Genomic DNA, 25,473 nt, shown 5'->3' with positions numbered 1-25,473 from the left:
ATTACAAGTGAGCCTAGAGATCCCTTCTTGTCAAATGGATTTTTCTCACTAATATTGGTAAGTGCTTGGTCACACATTGTTGAATCATTGCGATTATCTCTGTAATATTGTTGGGTCTTTCCCAATCTCAGCGATTGAAAAATGAAGGCAACGTGACATGTCAAATAATCGGCTTTGATCTTTACTGATAGTTTGTAACTGTATGCCAGGGGAAAATTTTATGACTCATCGATTTGAATTTGGTTTTGTGTGTAGAGTTTGGGGTGTGGCTGCTTTGACTAGCAGGTGTACTTACAGGTAGCCTGTTTCTGTTTAGCCTCAGTTTAGCCTCGTGCTTTTGATGTCCTTTGGGGAATTATCAGCCTACTTTGTGGTACAGTTACAGTATGTACCCCGTACTGAGTTTTATTAGAGTATTATTAGCGTATTACTTGTATTACACCTGTACAAAGTTTATGTCTGTATCTTACTAACCAAACTTGCTAGTGTTAGCTGATAACACTTTACTTTTTCATTACTTTGGATGCAGAAACTAACAACGGACATCACAGTGGTTGTGTCTATCCTTTATATACAGTCTGTGAATGACCCTAACATTAACTCTGCCTTTAAGCAGATGCAAAGAAGCCTTTGAAAGAGGAAATGGAAATTATTCAGTAGGAGCTAAATGTCATTATTAGAGGAGTGCAGCATCCGATCATTAGGCTACTTTCTGCAGCTGACGTGATTATTGGATATTGAACATCCGAAGAGTTTTACATCATGTCCACTTGAAAACAGGTGACAGAATGATTACACTCTTCTATCCAATGCTAAAGGTTCCTGCCATTTACTGATGACATTTTCAATTGATTGCTATAATTTTACAGTCCATTTAAAAAGAAAGAACTGCAACGGTAGTGTTGAGGCGCGCCTAAAGTCAATTAAGTCCCTCTAGTGATGCTAGAGCCTTGAGAGCCAAAGTGAATGTGATTGCAGCATCGTGTGTGTGATTGCTTTGCCTGCTAATCTGTAAAAAGTACCAACATAAAAATGAACTTCAATCAGGCAAAAAGAGTACCTCTAAACCAAGTAATTACAAAACCTCAGGTATGGCTCTTTTGGTAGCTGCTGCAGTTTCTTTGTCACAGTGGCAATGATTTACATAGCCTGCTCGGACTCTTTGACTCCTGTCACATCTAATATGATCTCTACTCTGTCTCACACTGAACTAAAATTGACGTTTTTTGGACTGGCCTTCAGATCAAAAGCTAATTTCCTGAGTGTCTGATTTCCTAAATCACAGTCTGAAGTGCAAAAACCACACAGGCTTGCTGCTGCCAGGTTCCCATATAACCAGAGTGGTTATATGGGAACCTGACTTAATGAGCCTCGTGCCACAGGCAGATACTGCAATTATGATTTCCAATCCCTTCCTTAGTGGCACAGTGACTATTTTTGGAGTGCTAGCAGGTGCAGTACTGTAGTCTGATTCATTTATTTCAACAAGGTTTTTAAATGTCAGCTGAGAGAAATGGCACTAAGAGGGAAAGGCTCTTGACCTCTTGTTTCCAGAGCCAGCTTGAATTTTAGGGTGCAGGTGCAGCTGTGTAAATAGACTAAATACAGTTTTTTGAGCAGCATTAATAATTTGGGTCAGCAGAATTTTTAAAGCCTAGAGAGAGAAGTGCTGCAGTGTAATTAAGGAGAAAAAAAATTTCATGTGTGTGTGTTAGACCAAATTAGCTGGAATTGTGATGGAGTTCCTCTGCTGTGCAAAGGACTCACCTGGAGATAAGTTCAGTCATGAATTATGTGTTCATTTTTAATCTAACCATACTGGCTGTCTTTTGCACCCTGTTATAGGCCAGGATTGATGCTGGGATGTGGAAATGCACGGTGAATCCTTAATGTAGTAAAACCTCCTTTTTTAAAAAAAAATAAAGGAAAGGCTTTGAGATGTTTGTTCGGGCAGTGTGAGAGCATAAGACTAAATAAGAATTGGCATGCCTGAACTATAGAAAATAGAAATAGAAATTTCAAGAATTTATTTATTTGCTGTATACAGTTGTCATAGTTAGTGGAATATTCCTAATACATCCTAGTACATACAAAAAAGTATTGTATTTACTCTCATAGTTGATAAACCATTTTTTAAACTCAAATAACTTCACAGTTAAAATACTCCTAATTCATACTCAGATGTTGGGGATTTGCTGAAATGTTGATGCTGGTTTTTTTATTCATTGGGGAACTTCTCTGTTCAATAAGGACTGATTAAAACTGTATTTGTATTGATTCTGCCTCCTAGTAGTGGAAGGTGACTGATGTTGTCTCCCACGTTCTGTTAGTGGAAACTAAGATGAAACTATCTGTATCAGCAGGCTGGTCTATTTTTGGAAGTTGTTCACACCAAACCTTCGGTGTTCTCCCACACTCTGACCTGTGGTCACTTCCTTACAAGGCAACACATGGCCTGTATTTATATGGCCTGTATTTATATAGCGCTTTTTACTAGTCCCTAAGGACCCCAAAGCGCTTTACATATCCAGTCATCCACCCAGTCACACACACATTCACACACTGGTGATGGCAAGCTACATTGTAGCCACAGCCACCCTGGGGCGCACTGACAGAGGCGAGGCTGCCGGACACTGGCGCCACCGGGCCCTCTGACCACCACCAGTAGGCAACGGGTGAAGTGTCTTGCCCAAGGACACAACAACCGAGACTGTCCGAGCCAGGGCTCGAACCGGCAACCTTCCGATTACAAGGCGAACTCTCAACTCTTGAGCCACGATCGCCCCGAAAACACATCTAGTTTTGGCTTTGTGTCTTTGGAACTGCAGGGTCTATGAAGCAAATAATAATACTGAACCAGCTGCTGTGTAATTATAAAAGTAATTCCACTGTGAGAATCACAGACAAAGTCCAGATTGTTCTGACTATTACTGTCAAAAGTTGCCACTGCACAATCACAAGAGAAATATGCTTTGGTTTATGAGCTGAATAAATCAACATTAATATTTTGCTCATGTACAGAATTTCTATTTCATTATTCATTTTCTGTTACAGAACCTGAAGAATTTAAATACAAAACAACTGTTAATGATGAAAATATTTATTTCCATTTAGAAAGAATGACAGCCATCAGCAGTGTTGTCTCTGATTCTCAAACAGACTGGCCTCCTATGAGACATGCACAATTCTGCATGTGATGTATTGTGCTTCAAAATTATTCTACCAGGAGCAATGGAGGAAGTGAGTGTCATAGTTACAGAACCACAGAGACACAGAAGTTGAGGTGGGTTTGACCCTCTCACCCTCTCAGTCCTCCCGAATGCAACCCCCCCCCCCCCCACCCCCCCAAAAAAGAAAGAAAATCAATACAAGTCAGCCTTATGTTAATGAATCTCTGCAATGACTCTGCAGCTGTTTACCTCAATTCCAACTTCCTTTATGTTAGTGAACTATTTCTGAGGTGACCTGCAGCACATTACAGTTCATAGCTGATGGACAAACATCTGCCCCCGCGCTCTGTATTTCAACATCAGACATCAAAGTAGACTTTGATGGTCATGCACAGAGAGGCGGCTCTCAGTCAGGCTAACACTGCACAGCAAACATCATCATGCACGAATGTCACACGGGTGTATTTTATTCTCATCTGCTTGCGGGGATATGCGGTGTGCGCATTACACAGCTGGCAATATGTAAGGTTATTTAAAAGTTATTACAGCACTTCATTTTTTGGTGTAAATGATAATTTCATTGTAACCTGTAACTACACCAGATAAATGGATTCCATATTTTGAAAGATAGAATTTGTGTTACTTGGATGATTTGTTGGTCTCCAACTGCCCTTTTTCATTTTAAGGTAAACATTCAAAGAGAAACAATCTGCAATCATTCAAGCTGTCATTATAAGTGACAGAGTGATGCATTGTTCTCTTGTTTCCTGCTACAGTTCAATCCTGACAAATCTAACAAGTCATGTTTTTGAAGTGCATATTTCAACAAAAAAAAAATCCCCTTAAAAACCAAACAAGCTTGGAGGTTATATTTATGGTTGTGCTATATGTCGTCCATTGTGCACCTCTGCAATCTGTTTCTGTGAAGTCCACCTGCTGTGTGTAGGGAAAATAAACTCAACACTTAAACTGTTCCCGCAGGTCTGTGTTCTCTCCATTAACACGGCCAACTCAAAGGAAGCAGCTTTCCACTCTGTTCTGCCTCCAGTGTGAATGTGAACCCGTTTCTTTTGTGCCAGTGCTATTTATGCTGCTTTTCTCCACAATCAGCTGAGTCTTTGAATCCAGTAAATGCACTTTGATCCTTTTCTTCCTCAGGTGGACATTTTGACCAGACTATTGATCGTCTCTTAGCTTCACTAAAGAGGGCACTGTGACTGTTGCAATATACAGCTTTAATATTGACCACTTCATGTGAGTGTGTGTCAGTCTGCATTAGCTGATAAGTCTGGCAGCATGTGGCTGTGGGGCACTCAGTTTCATACCAACCCTTGAATCACCATTTTGGTATTTGCAAAAATATGTGTGCCAGGTACCAACGAATTTAGTAAAAATTGTATTAATCACTGTCAGCTGCTTTTGAGCCAACTGAAAATTGGGGGTTGTATGTGTATAAAAATAATTCCTGTAATTCCTAAAAAGGTAATGTAATACATTTATTAAACCCCTTGCACTTTGATCACATCTCAGTTATTTAGTTTAAAATCCAAATTACAGAATGACAAAATATGTTATCCACTGTAATCAGCGATGAATTTGACTAGTAGTGTGATAAATTGTATGTGAAATGTGTGAGAATTAATGTGAAGTTAGCCAGCAAATGAAGCTTTGTTCTGTACATGGAAACCTAATCGTGTACTTTTGGTGCCTAAACCAAAGGGTTAGTTCCTTTTAACTTATTTTTTTTAAGCCTAAACAAAGCATCCGGTGAAAACAAGAGAAATGCTGAAACTCAAAACTCAAACCGAATTTGTGTGCCACAGTTGTTTGGACTGAGTGACTGTGACCTCTCCATCCTCCAAATGTGGATTTTTGTTGCTCTTTAACCTAGAAGCACACTGCTCATTATCATGAGCATTAGTATGGCAAAAGGGACCTCCACTGAATGAGGTGAATATGGAGAATACATGGAGCATGGTACCTCCTGATTGTATGTGACTGATAGGAACTGATAACAGCAATTAAATATGTGCATAATATCTGAATATTGGGTGATGGATCTCTTTATGTGTGAACACAATTACAAGACTTAATACACACCCCGGCACCATCTCGATGATATCCCATCCCTTCTAATGTGGAAGGTAAGAAAGAGAAAAGGATTATTCATGTAACATTGTGTAAAACAAAACAGGGAAAGAAACGAAGAGTGAAGGAAGAGAAGAAAGGCTGATTCATCTGCTACTGATGAGTACTCAGAGGAAAAGTCCAGTGTCCTTTAAATGCCTATAAAAGGGGGATGCCCTCATTAATGCATCAAAGCAGCAGAATAAGCTGCCAGGCTGTTATCACATAGCTTTTGAGGATGGTAGTTAAGTACCTTTGGACTATAGTGCCGTTGAGGACTTCCAGGCGATATGTACTCCTGTAAGCACTTTTTTAGTTAGCAGTCCTTCTATACTTTTTGAAATGACCATAAACAGTTATGGTAAACATTACTGAAGTTAATGACGATATTATCCTCCTTTATTAGCCTGTCAGCTCCCTGTTAATGTCTGCTTGAAGTTTCTGTTGTACACCATGAGACTTCTGAAATAGGATCCCTTCCAAATGGAGAAGTGAAGTGTGCAATGCAAACTGTAAACATCTTTTCAAAGCAGGGTGAAGGAGACAAAGTTTAAAAAATATTTTTTGATGATAAAATCTGAGTAGTTACTACATGGTTAGATTTAGATTTATGTTTAGATTTAAATGCATTCAAGGAGTTTTAAATTTAATGCATTTGTGTGAATTATAACAGCCACTGGGAGCCACAAGCCAGTGGACTACTAGTGCCAGTCCCAGGCCTGGATAAAAGGGAAGTGGCTGCACCAGGTTGGCATACAGTGTAAAGTCTTGGGCAAGTCAAATATGTGGATTAAAGAAGATCAAGAATGAGATTTACATACTGCTGGATGACATTTCTGTGAAGATATGGAGCTGTTTAGAGGAGAGGGCAGTGGACTTTTTTGACCAGATGTTTAACACAATCATGGCGAGTGACAAGAGGGATGCAGTTGATGAGCTATACCATGAAGGTATGGGACAGAGCTGTTAAAGTGAGGTTAAGGAGAGAGGTGATGATCAGTGAGCAGCAGTATGACTTCATGCTGAGAAAAACACAGCAGATGATTGCTTGAAAGTGTTGATGGAGAAGTATAGAGACACTATTGGTGTTTTTATGGATCTTGAAGAAGCGTATGATTGGGTGCCAAGAGAGGAACTGTGGTACCGTGCATGAGAAAGTCAGGAGGGGCAGAGAAGCATGTGAACTGGTCCAGGAAATGTATGAGGACAGCAGGATTAGTGGTGACGTGTGTGGTTGGGCTCTGAGCCCCTTTTTGTTTTCAGTGGTGATGAACAGGCAGACAGATAAGGTCAGAGAGTCTCTGTGGCTGTTGATGATTGCAGTGATCTGTAGTGAGAGCAGGGAGCAGATGGAAGAGAGCCTGAAGAGGTGGAGGAATGCATTGGAGAGAAGAAGGAAGAAAGAAACGAGACAGAACATGTCAGACAAATGGAAAGGGGAACATGCAAGGAACACAAATAGTAAAAGTAGATGCGGTTAAATACGTCGAGTCAGCCATCAACAGCTGAAGGTTTACAAGATGTTAGCGAAACCTGCTTTGATGTTTGGTTTGATAATGATGGCAGTGACAAAAAGATAGGAGCTGGAGCTGAAGGTGGCAGAAATGAAGATGCTAAGATTTTCATTGGTAGTGACCAGAGTGGAGGAGATGAGTACATCAGAGAGACAGCTCAGGTTGAGCAGTTGGAAACCAAGTTAGAGAGGCAAGGCTGAGATTATTTGTATATGGGCAGAGGAGGAATAGTGTGCAAAAGATGCTGAACACTGAGGTGCCAGGCAGGAAGAAAAGGGAATGAGGGCATGGAGAGGATTAATTTAATATATTTGTAAAAATGCAAAATAACCCTAAAGCTATTTCTATTTTACCCAGGTGCAAAGATACTCAGGATGTCCTCTTGGAACACTCACCTGCTACCCTTTGACCATCACTGAGAACATGATGTGAATCCTATTAAATGGCTGTTAAGATCTTTCATAGAAGACTTTTGGGTACACTCTTTTACCCACTGATGTGTGGCATCTTCTTTGTGTAAACACTGCACCTCAAGCATCCTTATGTGGACATTTTGTGTTTCTGTGTCGAAGTAGAAATGCTACGTTCAATAAAACTCTTGCAATAACATGGCATGATCACACAAAACGAGGTGATGGCTATATCTATTTCAGGGAAATCAAGTAATAACAACCATTAAATTGGTTGATATTCAGACAGGTGTTCACAGCATGTCACACAGTACATGTGCCATTCTTCTTGCTGGCAGCCATCAAGCAGACCAGTGTAATTAAACTACAGAGAACAGTGACAATAAGCCCAGTGTTAGCTAAACACCAGCAGTGATGGGTGCAAATGAAAAAAAGAGCGTAGCAGAGATTTTAGTTATGGTGAAAGACTGAAAAGAGTCAGTGCTGGCGTCATCCACAAGATTGGACTTGCTGCCGCTGTAAGTGAAAACAAAAGTGGTTTGGTATTGCATTACCATGCAGGGTGAAGAGGGTGGTTTAAAAAGAGAACATATAAGAGCATCAGAGGCCCAGGCAATAACCACACTTTCCCCAAAATCTATTTGTCAAAGCAGATTAGCAGCACGTAAATGCATTCGATGTCTTCTGCTCTGGATTTTTGGATTTTTGTTCGCTCGGCCTTTTCCTTTTAACATCACTGACATCTCCTCCCCCCCCCGGCATTAAGTGTCTTTAATCCAGACTGAGTCTGGATTTAGGGAGCTTTTAAAAACAGGAGAGCTTGCCTGATGTTTTATCATTGCTTAGATTATATAAATTCTACCAACCTCACTGGAACTAGAGAGGCCAATAGGTTATCAGTAAAACAAGTTTCAGAGACAAAGATGTAGAGAAAATGTACTTTATTCATCTTTAGAAATAGCAAAGCTGGATGATGTAAACCAATAACTTGACTAAACCATGTGAATGGACAGGATTATTGAATGGGAAATAAAATTAATTCCTGATAGGAAAAAATAAATTATTGCTTTTCAGCTTGAACACTCTATGCAATGGTTCTCATTCACCCAAACACCTTTTCTGTCTCTAACAGTTTTCTTTTATTTAACAGACACTTTCTGAGGATTTTATCAGGAGAAACTTGGGGTTCAGTATCTTACACAAGCTTATTTAGTCGAACAGACTGGAGTAACCCGGGACTGAATCACCAATCATCCAATTAGCAGATGACCTGTTCTATGTTCTACCTCCTGAGCCGCAAAAAATCCTGCATTATAGATGTTCTTTCTCAGTTCTTTACATTAGGATGTGCTAAGAGTTGTGCTTTGAGGAGAAAGACATGCAAAACATGACAGTTACAAGTGATAAAGAAGACCGGAGAACTAAGTATTCATTGTTAACTGGTTTGATATAGAGAAGCTTTAGAACAAATCAGGTATTCTTAAATCTCAGTGTCATGGTCCTGGGCCATGTGGGCCCAGTATTCTTAGTTTCTTGTATTTTTGTATTTCGTTCCTTATTTAGGCCATGTTTCCTAAGTTGTCCTGTTGTGGTGTTCCTTATTTGACTTCCCCTTGTGACTTTTATCCCCTGTGTGCCCCTCTATGTATCTGTGAGCCCTCATCTCCCCTCCTTGTTTCATTCCATGTTTCCCCAGCCCACTATGCCCGTGCTCTCTCTCTCCTCCTGTTTGCACCTGTGTACTTCCTGTTTTACTTTGACAGTCTCCCGTCAGTGTTGTTTACTCCTGCCATGTCTTGTTATCTTTATCTGTGTCAGCTGTGTTCCCATGTGTGGCCACTTCCCCTGATCATCCCTCTTGTGTATTTAGTCTCTGTGTTTCATGTAGTCTGTGTCGCGTCGTCTGTGTTACCACCCCCTGTGTTCCGTATCTCCAGCCATAGCTTTTTCTTAGTTTATGTCCAGTTTAGGTTTTCTGTTTGAACTATTACCCTTATACTGCCCTCGCTCTGGTTTGTTCTGTTATCAGCCATAATAAAAGGCTCGCTTTTGTTTAATCCACTCCTGCATCTTCGCTTGTGTTCGCGTCTGGGTCCAACACACACATTCCCACACGGTCTATCTCCACGGACCGTGACACTCAGTAAGAGATCTTGAGTATTTTCACTTTTATTTTTCTTTCTGTAACTTTGGAAACTTTGCAGGATGCCATGATTTGCATAACTATGGTGAGTGACATCATGCTAGAAGATAGGAACATACCAGATGGTGGCTCTGTAGTATAGTGTCTAATACATTTGTCTATCACATAAAAGATCCCTGGATTGAGACCAGAGAGAAAACACAAATCCCCAGGAGGCTTGCATCAGGAAGGGTGTAAAAATCTGCTGTGGCGACCACTTGTGAATAAGGAAGTAGCTGAAAGAAGCTTCTGTTTGCAAGACAGATCAGCAACACTAACAGAGATAATGTGATGGAAAATATCTATATTGTTAGCTCTGCTGCATTTAAGACATTGAGTGGTATATGGTTTGCTGTCAGTGTAAAAACAGATAACAATGTGGAAAACATTGTTATCTGTTTTCAACTCACAGCCCTGAAAAAGTTGAACTTTTTGTCAACTTATTATTAATGGCTCTGTTGATGTCCTGTTTATGGCACAGAGCAAATTAAATTCACAAGTCAAACTGAACTGAGTTTTCAATTACAGAGTGCATGGAATAGTGATACAATTATCTTTGGTGGTTAATGGAGTTTTACCTGTTTGCATAACTCAGTTTTCACCATATCTTGTTACTGGGTTTTGATATTAGAAAACAGTCTGATAGTAGACACTGCGGAGGACTATCCATATTAGGGTTTTGTTTAAGGTTGTGTTGTTTTCAGTGTAGTCGACCAAGAACAAAAAGCATGAAATGAAAGCACTACACTACAGTGTCTGTTTTACAGTTTGGCATCCATGCTGAAAACATAGGAAGCTCAGGAAGTAAAGTTTCTTCTTTTTTTCAATCCAGAAACATGTTTTGATGTAAGAAAAAAAACCTTCAAAGCTAAAACCCATTTTCTCCATGCTGATGATAGTGGGTGGTTTAAAAAAAGCATTTAAAAAATCGGTTGCATATTTTCTATAATTTTGTTCCTACTGTGCTATCATGATGGCAGCGCATCCAATACCAGGGCTGAACGCTGCATTAGTGGGGGATGCAAATGGATAAGGAGTAATGGGGAAAAAAATAGATGAGGGTGAATGATAAAAGGATAGGCAAGAGGAGAAAAAGGGAGGCCAAGAGGGGACGGATGAAACAGTCAATTAAAGCGAATGAGGGGACAAGAAAGGAAAATGATGAAAGTAAAGTGAAAGTTGCAGTGAGAAGAGCAAAAATGCAAAGGAAAATAATGATGAGGGACAGGCAGCGGGAGATCATCAAGACAGGGACACAGACAGAGAGTGATGAAAGATGTTGTGCTGAAGAGGAATCGGAGCAGCACACTGAGTACATTACAAAAGAGAAGGATAAAAACATAAATGCAGTAACTCGCATACATCCACAGCGTGTCATGTCTGCCATCACTGGCATATTTGCACTTGTGTACGTCATTGTGTTTGATGATGCTTCAGGTAATGACTCATTGGTCTGGCATTGAGTGGTGACAGATTTTGCTCGCCAAGCATCAACCTGCCAAACAGCCACCCCATAAAGACTGTGTGTAGGGTACGCTGCAGTTGCCATGGAGTCTCCAGGGGTGATGGTCAGAGAATAGACCACAGTTTCCTTAATTAGAGGGCACAATTTGAGTACAGCTGGGCCAGAACACAAGAGCACACATGCCATTCCTGGTGGAAAACACACATCACAAGAATGTTCTATACCAGCGGCCCCCAACCTTTTTTGAGCCACGGACCCGTTTATGCCCGACAATATTTTCATGGACCGGCCTTTAAGGTGTCGCGGATAAATACAACAAAATAAAACTAGTACTGGTACCGAAAAAAAGAAAATTTATTCATAACACACGTGAAAAGACCCAGGAAAACCGAGTAAACGATAAAAACGATAACAAAATAACGCTGAAAACCGATAAAAACCATGAAAACCATACATTTCACACCTGAGCCTCAACTCTCACGGCCCGGTACCAAACGACTCACGGACCGAGGCCCGGTGGGTTGCGGACCGCTGTTCTATACCACTCAGTAAGCCGTCTCCACAAACACATGACGCAGCATAGGAGACCCACCCCAACAGGACAAGACTTAGATGTAGGCGTGCATTTAAAGGAGAAAGGACACTCTGTCAAGATTTTTTGCCAGTGTTTACAATTTTGACAGAGAAGAGAGATGGTCTGAGAGAAAAGTAAAAGTGAATGCACATGAGATCCCTTTTCAGGCATTTAAACTGCCACTATCATCTCAGGTAATCTGAATAGTTCACATGATGGTTGGGTGGGGCAATTTCTCACAGAGGTTAGACCTGTCAGTGACAGGAGTGTAACTTTTTCCCCACACCGTGGCTCATGATCCATAGTGGGTTAACAACTCTTAGGGCCACTTCCAAGGGAAGAGCCCCCACTAAAGGTGCAGTACTGGGACTTCCCAGCAGTTGTTCTAAAATTGAAGAAGTGAAATGTGTTAAAAGCTAAAAGTCCAATGGCCTGTATTTCAAGTTTTCACTGTCACTTATTATCTTTCTATTCTCACTGTTTTCCTACAGGCTTTGGGTAGTGACAAAAAAAAGATCATAAATGTCCTTCTCAGGGTCGTTGGGAGGATGAGAGTTTATATAGGAGTATAGTGTATGTAGTAGGGCTGGGCGATATATCGAGTTTTTTAAAAATATCGATATATTTTCATACGAGATATAAGATGTGACAATATCGTTTATATCGATATAGTCTATGTTACGTTATAATTATACTTGTGGAGCCGCAGGTTTGCCTCTCTTTCGTCCACTTTTGTCTCTACGCAACGTTACTCGGCCTCGCCTCTCCTTCACTGAACACAACTCCGCCTCCCCCATAGCTTCACCTGCAGGCAATGACAAGATGAAAGCGGAAAATCTCCGTTAGCGAGTTACCGTGCGTGGGGCTGGGCGGCGTCAACGTGTTAGCGAGCTAACCGCACTAACGAGCTAACCGCGCTAACGACATGCAGCCCGGAGGGGCTGCACGGCCTAAAATCCTTTCATTTTCTCAAAAATCGACAGTGCACCTTATGTATGAATTCTGGTTGTGCTTACTGACCGCGAACCGATTTTATGTGGTACACAGCGCTCAGCAATCTGTCAAATGTTTTAATATAACTTTGCTAAGCTACGGAGCTGCACCGCTTGATGGATTGTCGGAGGATTACGGCTACCGAGGAGGAGCCTTGCGGAGTGATACGTACTGTGTGTGTATAAGGACCACAAATGGCACCTGTTCAGAGACATGGTGCAGCTGTGAAATCTGTCTCTTTGTTATTAAGCTCAGCGTCTATTAGTTTACATTTTGACTGCACAATTGTGAGCTTTTTGTTATGCACAAAAACAACGTTGTTTTCTTTTATTTATGGACCATGATTATTTAATAAATGCTGATAATTAATTTTTGAGTAATTTCTTCATGTACATCTACGCTGTATGTAAATAAAAGTGCCCGTGTGACATCTGGGACACAGTGTGACTAAGAACTCTCTTTTTGTTCTTAACTTATGGCTTTAAAAAAAAAATATCGAGATATATATCTTATATCGCCATCCAGCTAAAAAATATCGAGATATGAATTTTGGGTCATATCGCCCAGCCCTAGTATGTAGTTCTATGAACAACTAAGTACAGTTTATTGAACACTGGCTTCAGAAATCAGGTGAAGAGATCAGATTTATTTTAATGCATTTGGTTTGGAGTTATATACAGTCGTGTGCGTAGTCATCTTTTGTACCAGTGCACTGTGATTTTGGTTTCCACAGCAGAATCAAAGTTCTTACTTTAGTTCTAGATCTGTAAAATATCTTGGGATTCTCCATTTAAATTGTCTGCCATATGTGACATGTGTTTGACTGCAGGTTTAAAAAAGGATGCGTTGAACAGTCCTATCAAAACTGCTAGTAGACTTGTACCATCAGTGAGCGTGTAAGCCCCACATTCATTTTTTTTCTGAAAGTACAACTCCTCTCTCTTAATTTGGGTGCAGGATCTTCTAGTTAAAAACACAGGGAGAACGTTCCTCAAAAGGTTTTCGTTCCTTGGGGGAAAGTTCCTGTGGAAACACACATTGCTTCCGTGTAGTGCAGAGCATTGAGCTTTTTGTCTCAGTGTTGACTTTTAGTCTTGCCACTTAATTCATCCAATTTGAATTTTCCACACTAGTGATTTCTTTTGAACTGTGATTTATCCGTTATACCACCTTTAAAATGGATACAATATAGGTTAAATTACTGAATCAGTTGGTCGTAACTTTGTATTGTTGGATTAGGGCCTAGTGCATTAGTCCATTGGGTTTTTACCCTGATAAATCAAGACTTCAAATGTAGGTAATGCAGAGTACTACTAATTTATACAAAATAGTTCAAGTGTGGCTTCATCTTTTGTCTTTTCCCATTTGGTGTATTTGCTGTGAAATCCTGGCAGCATACAGCATCTTTGATTTATTGTCTGATAAAACCAAACCATCCCCAGAGAGCATGTTTAAAGGGAATTATTACAAATCCAGGCTCTCCTCCGTGCATGTTTAATGATTTTCCCTACATTTAATCTCAGGGAAAGTAGGTTCTGATTTCATTGTACTAGGAAAGTCTTATCATGCTGCTGCGGCAAAGTGTTAAAGCTCAAGTGAAAGTAATTTGGCCAGACAGAATGTTTGACAGGTATTTTCTTTGTGCACTGTTGAATTACTTTACACACATCCTGCATGTAAAATTCTTTGCTCCCTTACAGACACTAACACATACACCTGCCTGATTGTTATTTCTCCCTGTGTTATCTTTTCTGTTTTACCTTTGGCACTCGCACACAGAAATGATCAGAAATTCAGCATCCTGTCAATATTCTTTTTCTTTGTTTTTCTTTTCTGTTTTATAGAATATCAATTTAGGATTTAGAAAGTCGTCATTGAGGCCACAGTTCACCTTAAAATCTAATATACATTTGTTTTCTGCATGCAGTTAGCTAATGTTCCAGTCTTTCTGATAACAGCACTGAATTTTGCCGTGATCACACACGCAGGCACAGGTGCACCCTCACAAAGGGAAACCAACACTAGTTATGGTTTCAAGACTGGTTATGATTTCACATTGTTCACTCTGAAGTGTGCATCTGTCTGTCATTGTAGACTGTGAGGTGTCAGCACTTAGTAGAAAAAGAAAGGGGATTCAGGATCCAGCACATGCACTCACATGCACACAAACTTAAACACAGGAGCCTTCATTTCCTGGAGATTGTTATTCACTTCATCGTTTCCTTGTCTTTGCTAGCCTTCACTTGGTGAACCTTTATGTTTTGACAGTGTGGAGATTGCATCTCATGTTGTGAATACTGACAGAGTGACAGGTCTGAAGTTCTTCTAGTGCCATTTTCATTAACCTGTCTTCTTCATTGATTGGAACAAAGCAATACTTTCTAAGTTTTTAAGTGCTTATAGGGCTGAAGTAGGTATATAGGATAGCATAGAATAGAACAGAATAGAATAGCTCTTTTTTGTCATTGTACATGTACAACAAAATTAAGAGTACTCCACACGAACTGTGCAGGAGTAAAAAAATAAAAAGTAAACACATCAGGAATAAATAACTAGAGGAAGTCTAGAGGAATGTGTACAAAACAATAGAAAGGCACACAATGGAGAGCAAAGTGCTCAGAGTGGCCTGAGTGATGAGGGTTACTCAGACCATGGCACAGATTGGAGAGGTAGGCACGGGTGGGGTGTGGGGATAGTGTTTGTTGACAGTGCGAATGGCCCAGGGGAAGAAGCTGTTTGTGAGGCTGGAGGTGTGGGACCCTATTGACCTGAGGTGCCGACCAGAGGGCAGCAGGTAACAGGTGGTGGGCGGGGTGCAAGGGGTCACCTGTGATGGCCCTCGTTTTCCTGAGACAGGAGGATCTGGCGATGGTCTCCAGGGGTGGCAGAGGGCAGCCAGGGATTTTTTTGGCTGTGTTAATTTACCCTCTGCACAGACTTCTTGTTCTCAGTTGTGGACCATGCGTACCAAACAACCAGGCAGTAGAAGAGCATTATCCCCATCTGAATAATGGGCCCAGCATAAAAGCTAATTTTTTTCCACATATGTCTCTCATTTTGTTTTTTCCCCCCTTTTTCCTTCTTGTTTTTTGTTTATTTGTGTATAAAAGTCAACAGTTTCCTTAAGACAACTAAAGATTATTATCATGGGTCAGGTCCATGCTAACATGCCACTGTCTTGTGTTGCTTATGCTATACTCAACAAGAAAAATTCAAGTCATGCCAAAATTATAATTATTATTAGTATATTAATTATGTATCAAGTTATATTTATGGAATGCAATGGAGACTACAAAAAGTCTATTTGGTAGCCATCGATCAGATGGCCAGAACCTTCACCTCTGACTGCCATCAACCCCACTAAGCACCGGCCCAAACGCATGCCTAGGCAGGCCTCAGTCGGACCCAGGACTTGCTGGAGAGATTAGATCTGCTGGGGAATGTCTTGGTCTTGTATCTTCATGGGATAGATTCAACAAGGTGCTGGAAGTAAACTTCAGAGATTTTGGTCCATATTGACATGATAGCATCAAACAATTGTTGCAGATTCATCAGTTGCACATCCACGATGCCAATCTCCTGTTCTGCTACATCACAAAGGTGCTTTGTTGGATTGAGATCTGGTGACTGTTTGATCATCTGTTGGTCAGCATAGGGAACTCATTTTCATGTTTAAGAAACCAGTTTGAGATGATCTGTGCCTTGTGACATGACTCAAAATCCTGTTGGAAACAACAATCTAAAGATGGGTACACTATGGTCATAAAGAGACATGGTCAGTAACAATACACAGGTAGCCTGTGGCTTTACTTTATGAGACTTAATTGGTACTAAGGTACTATTCCCCACAACATTACACCACCACCAGCCTGAACTGCTGATAAAAAGCAGGATGTATCCATGCTTTCATGTTTTTCGCAACACATTCTTACACTAACACAAATGTTGCAGACTCATTAAACCAGGCAAAGTTTTCTCAATGTTCTATTGTCCAATTTTGGTGAGCATGTGTGCATAGCAGATAAAGTTTCCTGTTCTTAGCTGACAGGAACTGCACCCTGTATGATCTTCTAATGCTCAAAGTCAAAAAAATTACTATTCTTTCCCATTTATCTGCTCTGTTTTTCAACTTCATAAGGTCATCTTGACCATTTTTACATGCTTGTAGTTCAAGTTGAGTTCTGTGTGCCCTGGGGGTTGGTGACATGTAATTGGCTGATTAGATATTTGCAGGTTTACCTAAACAAGTGAGTGTGCATTTATTTTATTTAATGTATTTTTGCCTTTACTATTATTTTTCAGTGATTTTAAAAAAGTAAAAAAAAAAAAGAAGTAAAAATGTCATATTTTTATGAATGGTCTTCAAACTTTACAACAATATACTACACCTTCAGGGACATTGGTACCCAGGTTGGGGAAGCATTTGTCCTTGACCTTCATTGTAAGGACCCAAGCTCAAAGTAATATTTAATAATAAATGGTATGGAGAAAGCAGTAAAACACTCATTTAATTTTTTTCAATACGACGCCCTGCAACGTCAGAGTGAAATATATATATACATATATATATTTATATATATGTATATATTTGCTCCAGTCTTGCCACATGATATGCACAATGACAGTGTTCTTGCTGCACCACTTGTTCCATGTACAATAGTAAAATAGGATTTAGTCAGTCCTAAGTGTTGAACTGTGTGAGGATAGCATTCTGAGTGACAGATTTATTATTGCTCTATTCTTCACAGTTTAAGTCACAGCTTCCTTGGTTCACCATCTGCTTGGCTCACTGAGTTGCTCTGTTCCCTCTAGTCTTGTCCCCCTCTCTTTCTCCACATTTAAGTTGTCACGACTTCTTAGAGCACTAATGGGCTGTTAATCTCCATCTCTCATCAGTTCTGTTCTGTTACGTTTTGTTCTCTTTTCTCTTCCCTCTTCCTTTCTTCCCCTTCTCCTGCAGTATATCACCAGGAGCACCTTCTTTGCTGGCTCAGCACTTCCCCTCTCTTTCCCCCTTGCCTTTCTGTAATGACACTGCAGCATTTAGGAGTGTTTGTGTGTGTCCTTGTGGAAAAAAGTTGTTCGTGTGGCAGTTTTTTGATATAGATATTGCAGATTGTTTGGATAACTGTAGACGGATGAGACGGATAGCCATCATGACAGGTAGAGCAGAAATGGCGAGATGAAAGAGTGCAGCTCTTGGCCCTTCGGAGAGGTGTTGGCAGTGTTTTTTCCTCAGTTCACTGCACATTAGCTTAACAAGGCTGAGAACAAATATACTGACCACAGTTGAACACTGTTGAACTAAGAGTAGAGTGTAATGAGATCCTTTAAAAAGCTCTTAATAAGCTCTTTTTTTTCTCTTTTCTCTCTGCAGATGGAAAAGTGTATGCGCTGGGGGGCATGGGTGCAGACACAACACCACAGGCCCTGGTTAGGGTGTATGATGCAGAGAAGGACCAATGGCACCCAATGACATCTATGCCCACACCGCGGTATGGAGCCACGCCCTTCGTAAGAGGAACCAAAATCTACGTGATGGGTAGGAAATACATCATGCAGATGTTATACTGCTAGCATGTGCGTGTTAGCATATACTGACATTTACCTTAAAGCTGTAGAGAAATACATGACTTCCTGCCAGTGGTGCTCCATTAGGCTGATCTCTCTCCTTTTAGTCTCAGACAGCGTTGTCTTAAAGCTCCTTAACTGTCATTTAATATGTGCACCCAACCTTTAGATCACTGCCATCTTGTGTTACCATTTGGTATTTCTACTGAAAGCTGTTCTTACATCAGTCTCAAAGTATAGTTGTCTGTCTGTGAGAGTGTGTCTATCTCCTGTTTACAATGACAGAAGCTGGGCAAGAGGCCAGCAGTTATTTTTCTGGTGCTTTGCACATGCACATTGTGGACAAACTGCTGCTGGTCTGCTTTTACCACGCTCAGATCAGAAACACAGCTAGCATTATCAACTAAATAAGCTTCTGTACTTTAACTTTGTAACAGATGAATTTCCTCTTGCAAACCACCCTGCCTATCATGCATGATGTAGAAAAGAAGAAGTATGAAAAACACATTAATAAGGAAAGCTGTGACATTGAGTAAGCAGGGAACGCAGCTCTGACCATGTCAGGTCTAATAAAACAGGTGAACAGGCGAACAGGTGCAGGTTCAGCAAAGACTGATGTCTGAACCTGCTGTTTTGCCAAAATTCTACCTTCAGGTTTAATCCATATTTTAATACCACTAGTTGATATTGACAGTTAATCATTTCACGTACCTCTTATTAAATTCATATTTTAATATACTAGGCCTGTATGTTCATTTCGTCACTCATCCAAGTGACTTCTTCAGTCTCCGCTCACTGCAGGTTTCCCCAATCTTTTAAACAGAACATTTGCATAAGGACTGAAACTGGCACCAGTGCCAAACAATGGGCTGGGAGGTTTGTTTCTTGATCATTAATATGCAAAATGGCATGACCATCGATCAACAACCAATGATCAAAGACCAATCATCAATGGCCATGAGTACCGTTCACAGATAGTTGAGGAATGGTTGCAATCACAGTATTTTAAGATGGTGAAAGATGTAGCCTTAGGCCCCCTCCTCGATTCAGAGATGGTCTTTCGCTTTTCACATAAATGGTCTCTTTGACTCTGTGCTCAAACCAGCGTTCCTCCCTGTCCTGGATGTGCACATCCTCATCAATGAAAGAGTGTCCACTGGCCTGTAGGTGTAAATAGACTGCAGAGACCTGGTCTGACAAGGTGGCTATTCTGTGTTGTGCCATCTGCAAAGCCAGAGGTTGTTGCATGGCAACCTCCTGGCACCTAACAGCATACACTACATTACTCTGTTTGTGCCGTGAGACCGAATACTTGGGGTGGACAATTTTTGGCGCAGCATGTTTTAGGTTTTGAAAGCCACAGAGTGTTTAGAGAAAATGCATCTCAGCTCTTTTCCCATGCTCCTGACACATAAGGGATCACTAAGGGTTTGTGCTTAGGCAGCAGTTGTCTCTTCTGGATTGCCTGGAGCTCTCTTTAGGTGCCTTCCCAGCTTCCCAGACAACAAATGTCCAGGTGGGATAACCACCTTTACTCAGGGAGTTCTTGATATGAATACAAAGCATGTTCCCATCATTACAATGGATTTTTAGTGAATGTGAAATTAGTCTTTTTCATTGGTTTTTCCCTTGGACCTCCCACAGGGATGTCATTTTTGTGCAGTTTCTTAATTATTGTTGAATCATGAACTTTGAGCTTAGCTGACACAAGTGCGGCCAACATATATCTAAATGTTGTTCTGGGTTCTTATCTGACCTCCTGGATGAGTCACTGATGCATCCTTGGAGTAATTTTGGCAGACCGACCACTCCTGGGAAGTTTCACCAGTGTTTCAAGTTTTCCAGTTAAAGGATAAAGGCTTTCTCTGTCATTTACTCGAGCGCCCTAAACCTTAGAAATGACTTTGTAACCCATCAATATTTTTTTGTTTAAAGTAATTGGAGGTTATTTCAACACTTAAAATTTTAGTGTTTAAAATGTGTTTACATTTCATTTCCAAATGAACTCTGTGAGTTTTGAGACACAGCAGTCATCTGTCAAATGCCCCCAAAAGATTCACATGTCCTCTTGTGCTGTAAGAGGGTTGATTAATGGGTCACTGTAACATGGAGACCTTTGTTTCAAACCAGTCTTTTTAATTATTACTTAATAATTACTTTTCCACAAATTAACCTAAGCCTATGCTATGGTATACTGCATATTACTGTAATGTTGTTATTATTGGCAACAAAGAAGCAATTTCTTAATCCAAACCAAATGACTGTGCCTAAATCTAACAGTTTTGTCACATATCTGGATAAGAGTGATCTTTATTGTTGGTAGTTGATGTCTACTGCTGGTATTGGTCATATCAGGGGGGTAAATGACCTAAATAGTCACCTAAAGGTCTTTTTGTACCTTAAGCTGAGCTGATGCTTCCCTTATATCTCAGGTATATGGAGCATAAATATTGGACTGACGTTCTGTTGGTAGGTAGAAGTTTGTCAGTTAATAAGTTTTAATCTTGCTTGACTTGATGGAAAAACAAATAAAAGTGAAATTAATACAACAATGCAAAAGTGTTCTGATACAAGAAACACTGTGTTTCTTGTATCAGTGTTTCCTGTGTTTTAAAAGATTAATTGGGGAATATCCGTTTGCCTCGTAATGAGCTCTCCCACACATGAGTTATAAAGTGTGAGAAAACAGAGAGAGACGAGGTCAAAGCAGGTGGAGTTCAGATGGTGTTCATTTATCTGATGACTCAGTGTAACACTGATATATATATGGTGAAGAAATCAGTTTATCACAGGTCAAACAACAACATCCATCACCCTGACAAATGATTGCTGTCTGCCACAAAGTGACCTCCCTTTCATCATCAGGTAAACAAGCCGACATTTGGGCAATGTGGCTGCAAACCGAATTCTATATTCACGTAAAAACAACAGATGTGCAGGCGCATCCTGCACTCTTTTAGCACTGCATCATGGCTCAGGGGGTTGGGGATTGCATCTGTAACCGGAAGGTCGCCGGTTCGATCCCTGGGCTCTCTGTCCTGGTCGTTGTGTCCTTGGGCAAGACACTTTACCCTACTTGCCTACTGGTGTTGGCCAGAGGGGCCGATGGCACGATATGGCAGCCTCGCTTCTGTCAGTCTGCCCCAGGGCAGCTGTGGCTACAACTGTAGCTTGCCTCCACCAGTGTATGAATGTGAGAGTGAATGAATAGTGGTATTGTAAAGCGCTTTGGGTGCCTAGAAAAGCGCTATATAAATCCAATCCATTATTATTATTATTATTATAAGAAATGGCATAGCACCTTAAATGTAATTCAGTGTCTGCTACCTATGATGTAACCTAACACTGAACACCACGGCCACCGGTCCAACACACAACAATACTTTTGTACTTTTATGCAGCAGGCATCGTATGTCAAACTGCACAGTGTTTGCGTGTTTGCAGATATTTGTTGAGCAGTAAGAAATACAGCATTTGAAATAACGTGTTAAAAAAAATGCAGTCACTTTATGCTCTTCAATACTATCTCAAATGAATCAGGCTAACTTTATCCTGTGAAGATTGTCCTATAAATGATGTCTTTTGTATGTTATTGTTTGCTTCATTTAACTTAAAATCAGTTTGATGTTTGCAGGCATATTATGACAGGAAATAATAACTCCCACCACATGTCTTAAAGTTTATTGAAACGTTCCCGTTTTAAAATTGTGAGGAGCAGAAAGTAGAGATTTTGTGTTAAAATGTAGTGAGTAAAAACAAATGGCAAATAATGTAAAATAAATTCAGAAGTACAGATATCAATTAAATATGACACTTCTAAATAATTATAGTAACAAAATATGTGTACTTCATCTACTTTCCACCTCTGCTTGGTGTCCTGGACAACAAATGTTTGCATATCAGCTGCTTTAGTGGAGAAGAGGAAAGATTGGCTTCTTCTTTAAAACCAACTCCTAAGTTTCAACAAAATCACATGGTATAGTAAAAATAGCCACAAAAACAAATAAACAAAAAAAATCCAAAAACAAACAAAGAAAATCTTTAAGTTTTAAGTAGAAGAGTAAACTCATTCATGTTGGTGTGGCTGCAGCTAATGATGCCGGGAAGTGCATGGGACAGAGAGCGATGACTAGTCTAAAGTGCAGCCACGTGGTCTGTGCACAGATGGGAGTTTAATCATATTATATCACATTAGACACAGACTAATTTGTAATATACGAAGAGAATATAAATAATTTATGCCGTTTTTTTAAGCTGTCTCTCTCTCTCTCTCTGTGACTGTAATGTCTTCTCGCTGGGATTGCGTTAAAGCTTTACCGTACCTTGCACATTCATGCTGCTTCTACAGCTGCTGCTGCACTTGAGGGGGTTGTTCTCTTCAGCGGGTGCTTGAACCTCTTTTCATTTAAATTCCCTGTGTTCCCAGTCAACAGTGGCCTTGCTGGCAAATGACGTAACTCACGAGGCTTCCCAGCGCTTTGAAATTCGTGTGCCTACCTGCCTACGTGTGTTCACAGTACACATCAAGGATTTTGCAGCAGCGTCGTGGTTAGCAATCAGCACACGTGCAGCTGAAAAACAGTTGTCAGCAAAGTGAAGGATGACGAAAAAGATTATTCAGTGAAACAAATACACTAGTGTAAAAACACACACAGCACTGGATGAATACTGCACCACACTTCATCAACAGCAAATAATGATAAAGAATCTAAATCATGACAAAAACAAACATCTTCATTTTTACCACTGAATTTACTGCATCAGGCCAACAAGTAAATCATAAATGGTGTTTAACCAGCCAGCAGTCTGTACTTTCACCCCCAGTAAGAATCTTGGATAGCTGATGAATTACTGTAACAACAAACATCACAAATCTCAGAATGCACACCATTACACGGCAGTTTTCCTGCTTATTCTTTTTTTATTGGCAGCTCGGGAGACATCCAAGTGTTGGCTTCTGCTGGAGGCAAAAGTGAGAAATGCTTACAGCAACATACATATACCATTTCAACCATTTGTTACTGAACCACAATGTAATATATATTCCTTATCAGCCAATGTGGAACACAGAATGGACATGAATAAAGAGCAAACAATATGAAAGAGGACAACAGCAATCTGGCACAGCAGTAGCTAACTTACTCATAAAATAAAGTTAAACAAGATGTTTTAGTTAATAATAGCTACAACTGAAAAATGTATATTAGTATATTTGCTCTAATGAATGTCTATGTAAATTATTTTTAACACATGAAACAAACAGTTTTCCTTAAGATTTACAATGTGTAGGTATTTATTTAGTCATTTATGCGCTAAAGGTGGATCTCCTGTCTCCTCCTTACTTCTTTTAAATTTTAAATTTGTTGACAATTGACATGACAGTTTTGATCAGCAAATAGCTAATATTGCTACACCGATAGTATTGGTTATATTAAAAAAATAAGGAAGGCTCTATAATTCACATTTGTAGAATGCACTCCACACACACATTGTTTATGCTCAGAGATGTCTCGTTTATTTAGGGTTCTTTATGCAACAACCCACAGTCTGGTCAGCGCTGGTCTCAGCTTTTCCAACAACCCCGTCTCTCGTCTCCTGCCTCACTAAAAAGGGGAAAAAAGACTCATCAGTCCAAACACCGCCAGCTGTGTTCTCACCTGCCTCCCCGGCACTGCCCCCTTGAGCTCACTGCACCACTCCTCCCCTGCAGTTGAGCCAGGGAGCACACCTCTGCCACTATGTTATTTTTATGTTACCCTTACCCAAATGTTTACTGCGACTTTACTGCACATCTACAGTGCTAACATGCTAATGTTTTTCAGATACCCACCTGAGACCCAACCTATTCATTTATTCTCTGTGTATTTATTCTCTTGAAATGTGCAATTCACTTGTATTTTTATTTTTTATTCCTATTTATTCTATTTATCCCCTTCGTATATTTTATTTATATTGTCTCTGTATTTATATATATGTGTGTGTGTATAACTCTGTAACTTCTGTCGGTGCTGTGCTTTTTTGGAAATCGAATTTCCCAGAGGAACCCACCCGAGGGATTAATAAAGTTCTATCTTATCTTATCTTAATATCATATAGAAGTCTGAAGGTTAGGATTTGAAATCACGTGCGATCATATTTCACCAACAAAGTATACCTGGAGAAATTTAGCTTATGCCAATACTGGCTAGCTTGGTGAGCAGTGATGCTGAATGCGCTACTAATATCACCTTAGGAGGCCATTTGATACACTGCAGGTTTTGGTGCTTGCAATAGTTTTTTAGTTTTGGATGCTTTAGTCTTTTTTTTTAATAATTGCTATGTTAATTATGCCAATTTAAAATGCTCTGATGTTAAAATGGTTACAAAGCCCAGACACAGATTCAGTGGTAGCTAATGTTTAATTAGGTTGGTGGAGTTTACTGTTGCTACATTAACATATTTTAATGGATGTAATTTCACTTTTTCCTGTCTCTGTACAAATGTAGAGCCAAAGTATGGATGCTTGTTGTCTTCCACTGGTGACAGACTGTAATTTTAACCTGTACAGTAGTGACTGGTTGGAGATGTGGTATTGATTGGTATTTGTATTACTGATATTGGTCTTTCACTCCCTAGGACTGTTGTGGATGCTCACAAAATGATTATTAATGATTAGCAGGATTAGTATTTTCTCACTAACTAGCTACAAATAATACATAGATAAATTGTGTTTGGAGCTTGTCAGCTGTTGAAACAGACAACAGTGAACCACACAGTTCATGAAACAGTCCTTTGATGCTCTTACATACCGATCCCAAATGGTGGTCTGCAAAGCTCCTTCATTCTCAGCATCTGTCAGTCATAACAATTAGTTGCTAATAAAAAAAGAGCTATTCAGAAAATCAATTAACCGTAATTCATCTTCGTTAAAAGAACCTAGTAAGAAAATGGAACAAATTAAAATATTAATAATACAGTAAGGCTGATTATGCATGGGTCTCCCGCTATATGATTGTACCTTAGCGCTGGCTTCTACCTTTAGCTATGGAGGCTCATGAAGCAACGGGCTAAAGACTAATGGATTCTTTTGTTTTTTGTTTTTTTTTATTGTCCAGATTTCTGTCTGTTACAGTGGGGCAAAATAGTATTTAGTCAGCCACCGATTGTGCAAGTTCCCCCACCTAAAATGATGACAGAGGTCAGTAATTTGCACCAGAGGTACACTTCAACTGTGAGAGACAGAATGTGAAAAAAAATATCCATGAATCCACATGGTAGGATTTGTAAAGAATTTATTCGTAAATCAGGGTGGAAAATAAGTATTTGGTCAATAACAAAAATACAACTCAATACTTTGTAACATAACCTTTGTTGGCAATAACAGAGGTCAAACGTTTACTATAGGTCTTTACCAGGTTTGCACACACAGTAGCTGGTATTTTGGCCCATTCCTCCATGCAGATCTTCTCGAGAGCAGTGATGTTTTGG

At 40.0% G+C, this 25,473-nt stretch overlaps 1 protein-coding gene across 1 annotated transcript in view; it reads left to right on the top strand.

The window, feature by feature from the left end:
• The window catches only part of klhdc8b (kelch domain containing 8B), a 272,810-nt gene that overhangs the window by 152,414 nt on the left and 94,923 nt on the right, over positions 1 to 25,473 (top strand). Inside the window, exon 3 of the mRNA XM_086276790.1 lies at positions 17,813 to 17,977. Coding sequence (XP_086132916.1) covers positions 17,813 to 17,977 — 165 coding nt within the window. The remainder of the gene's footprint in view (positions 1 to 17,812; positions 17,978 to 25,473) is intronic.

The sequence above is a fragment of the Aulonocara sp. 'chitande type north' Nkhata Bay genome, linkage group LG20 (genome assembly GCF_057382095.1).
Source record: "Aulonocara sp. 'chitande type north' Nkhata Bay isolate Kocher_YH1m ecotype deep benthic linkage group LG20, A_spYH_male_GT1.1, whole genome shotgun sequence".
In the NCBI taxonomy this organism is placed as follows: Eukaryota; Metazoa; Chordata; class Actinopteri; order Cichliformes; family Cichlidae; genus Aulonocara; species Aulonocara sp. 'chitande type north' Nkhata Bay.
Note: the sequence above shows the minus strand (reverse complement) of the source record. Positions and strands in the feature narration are given on the sequence as shown.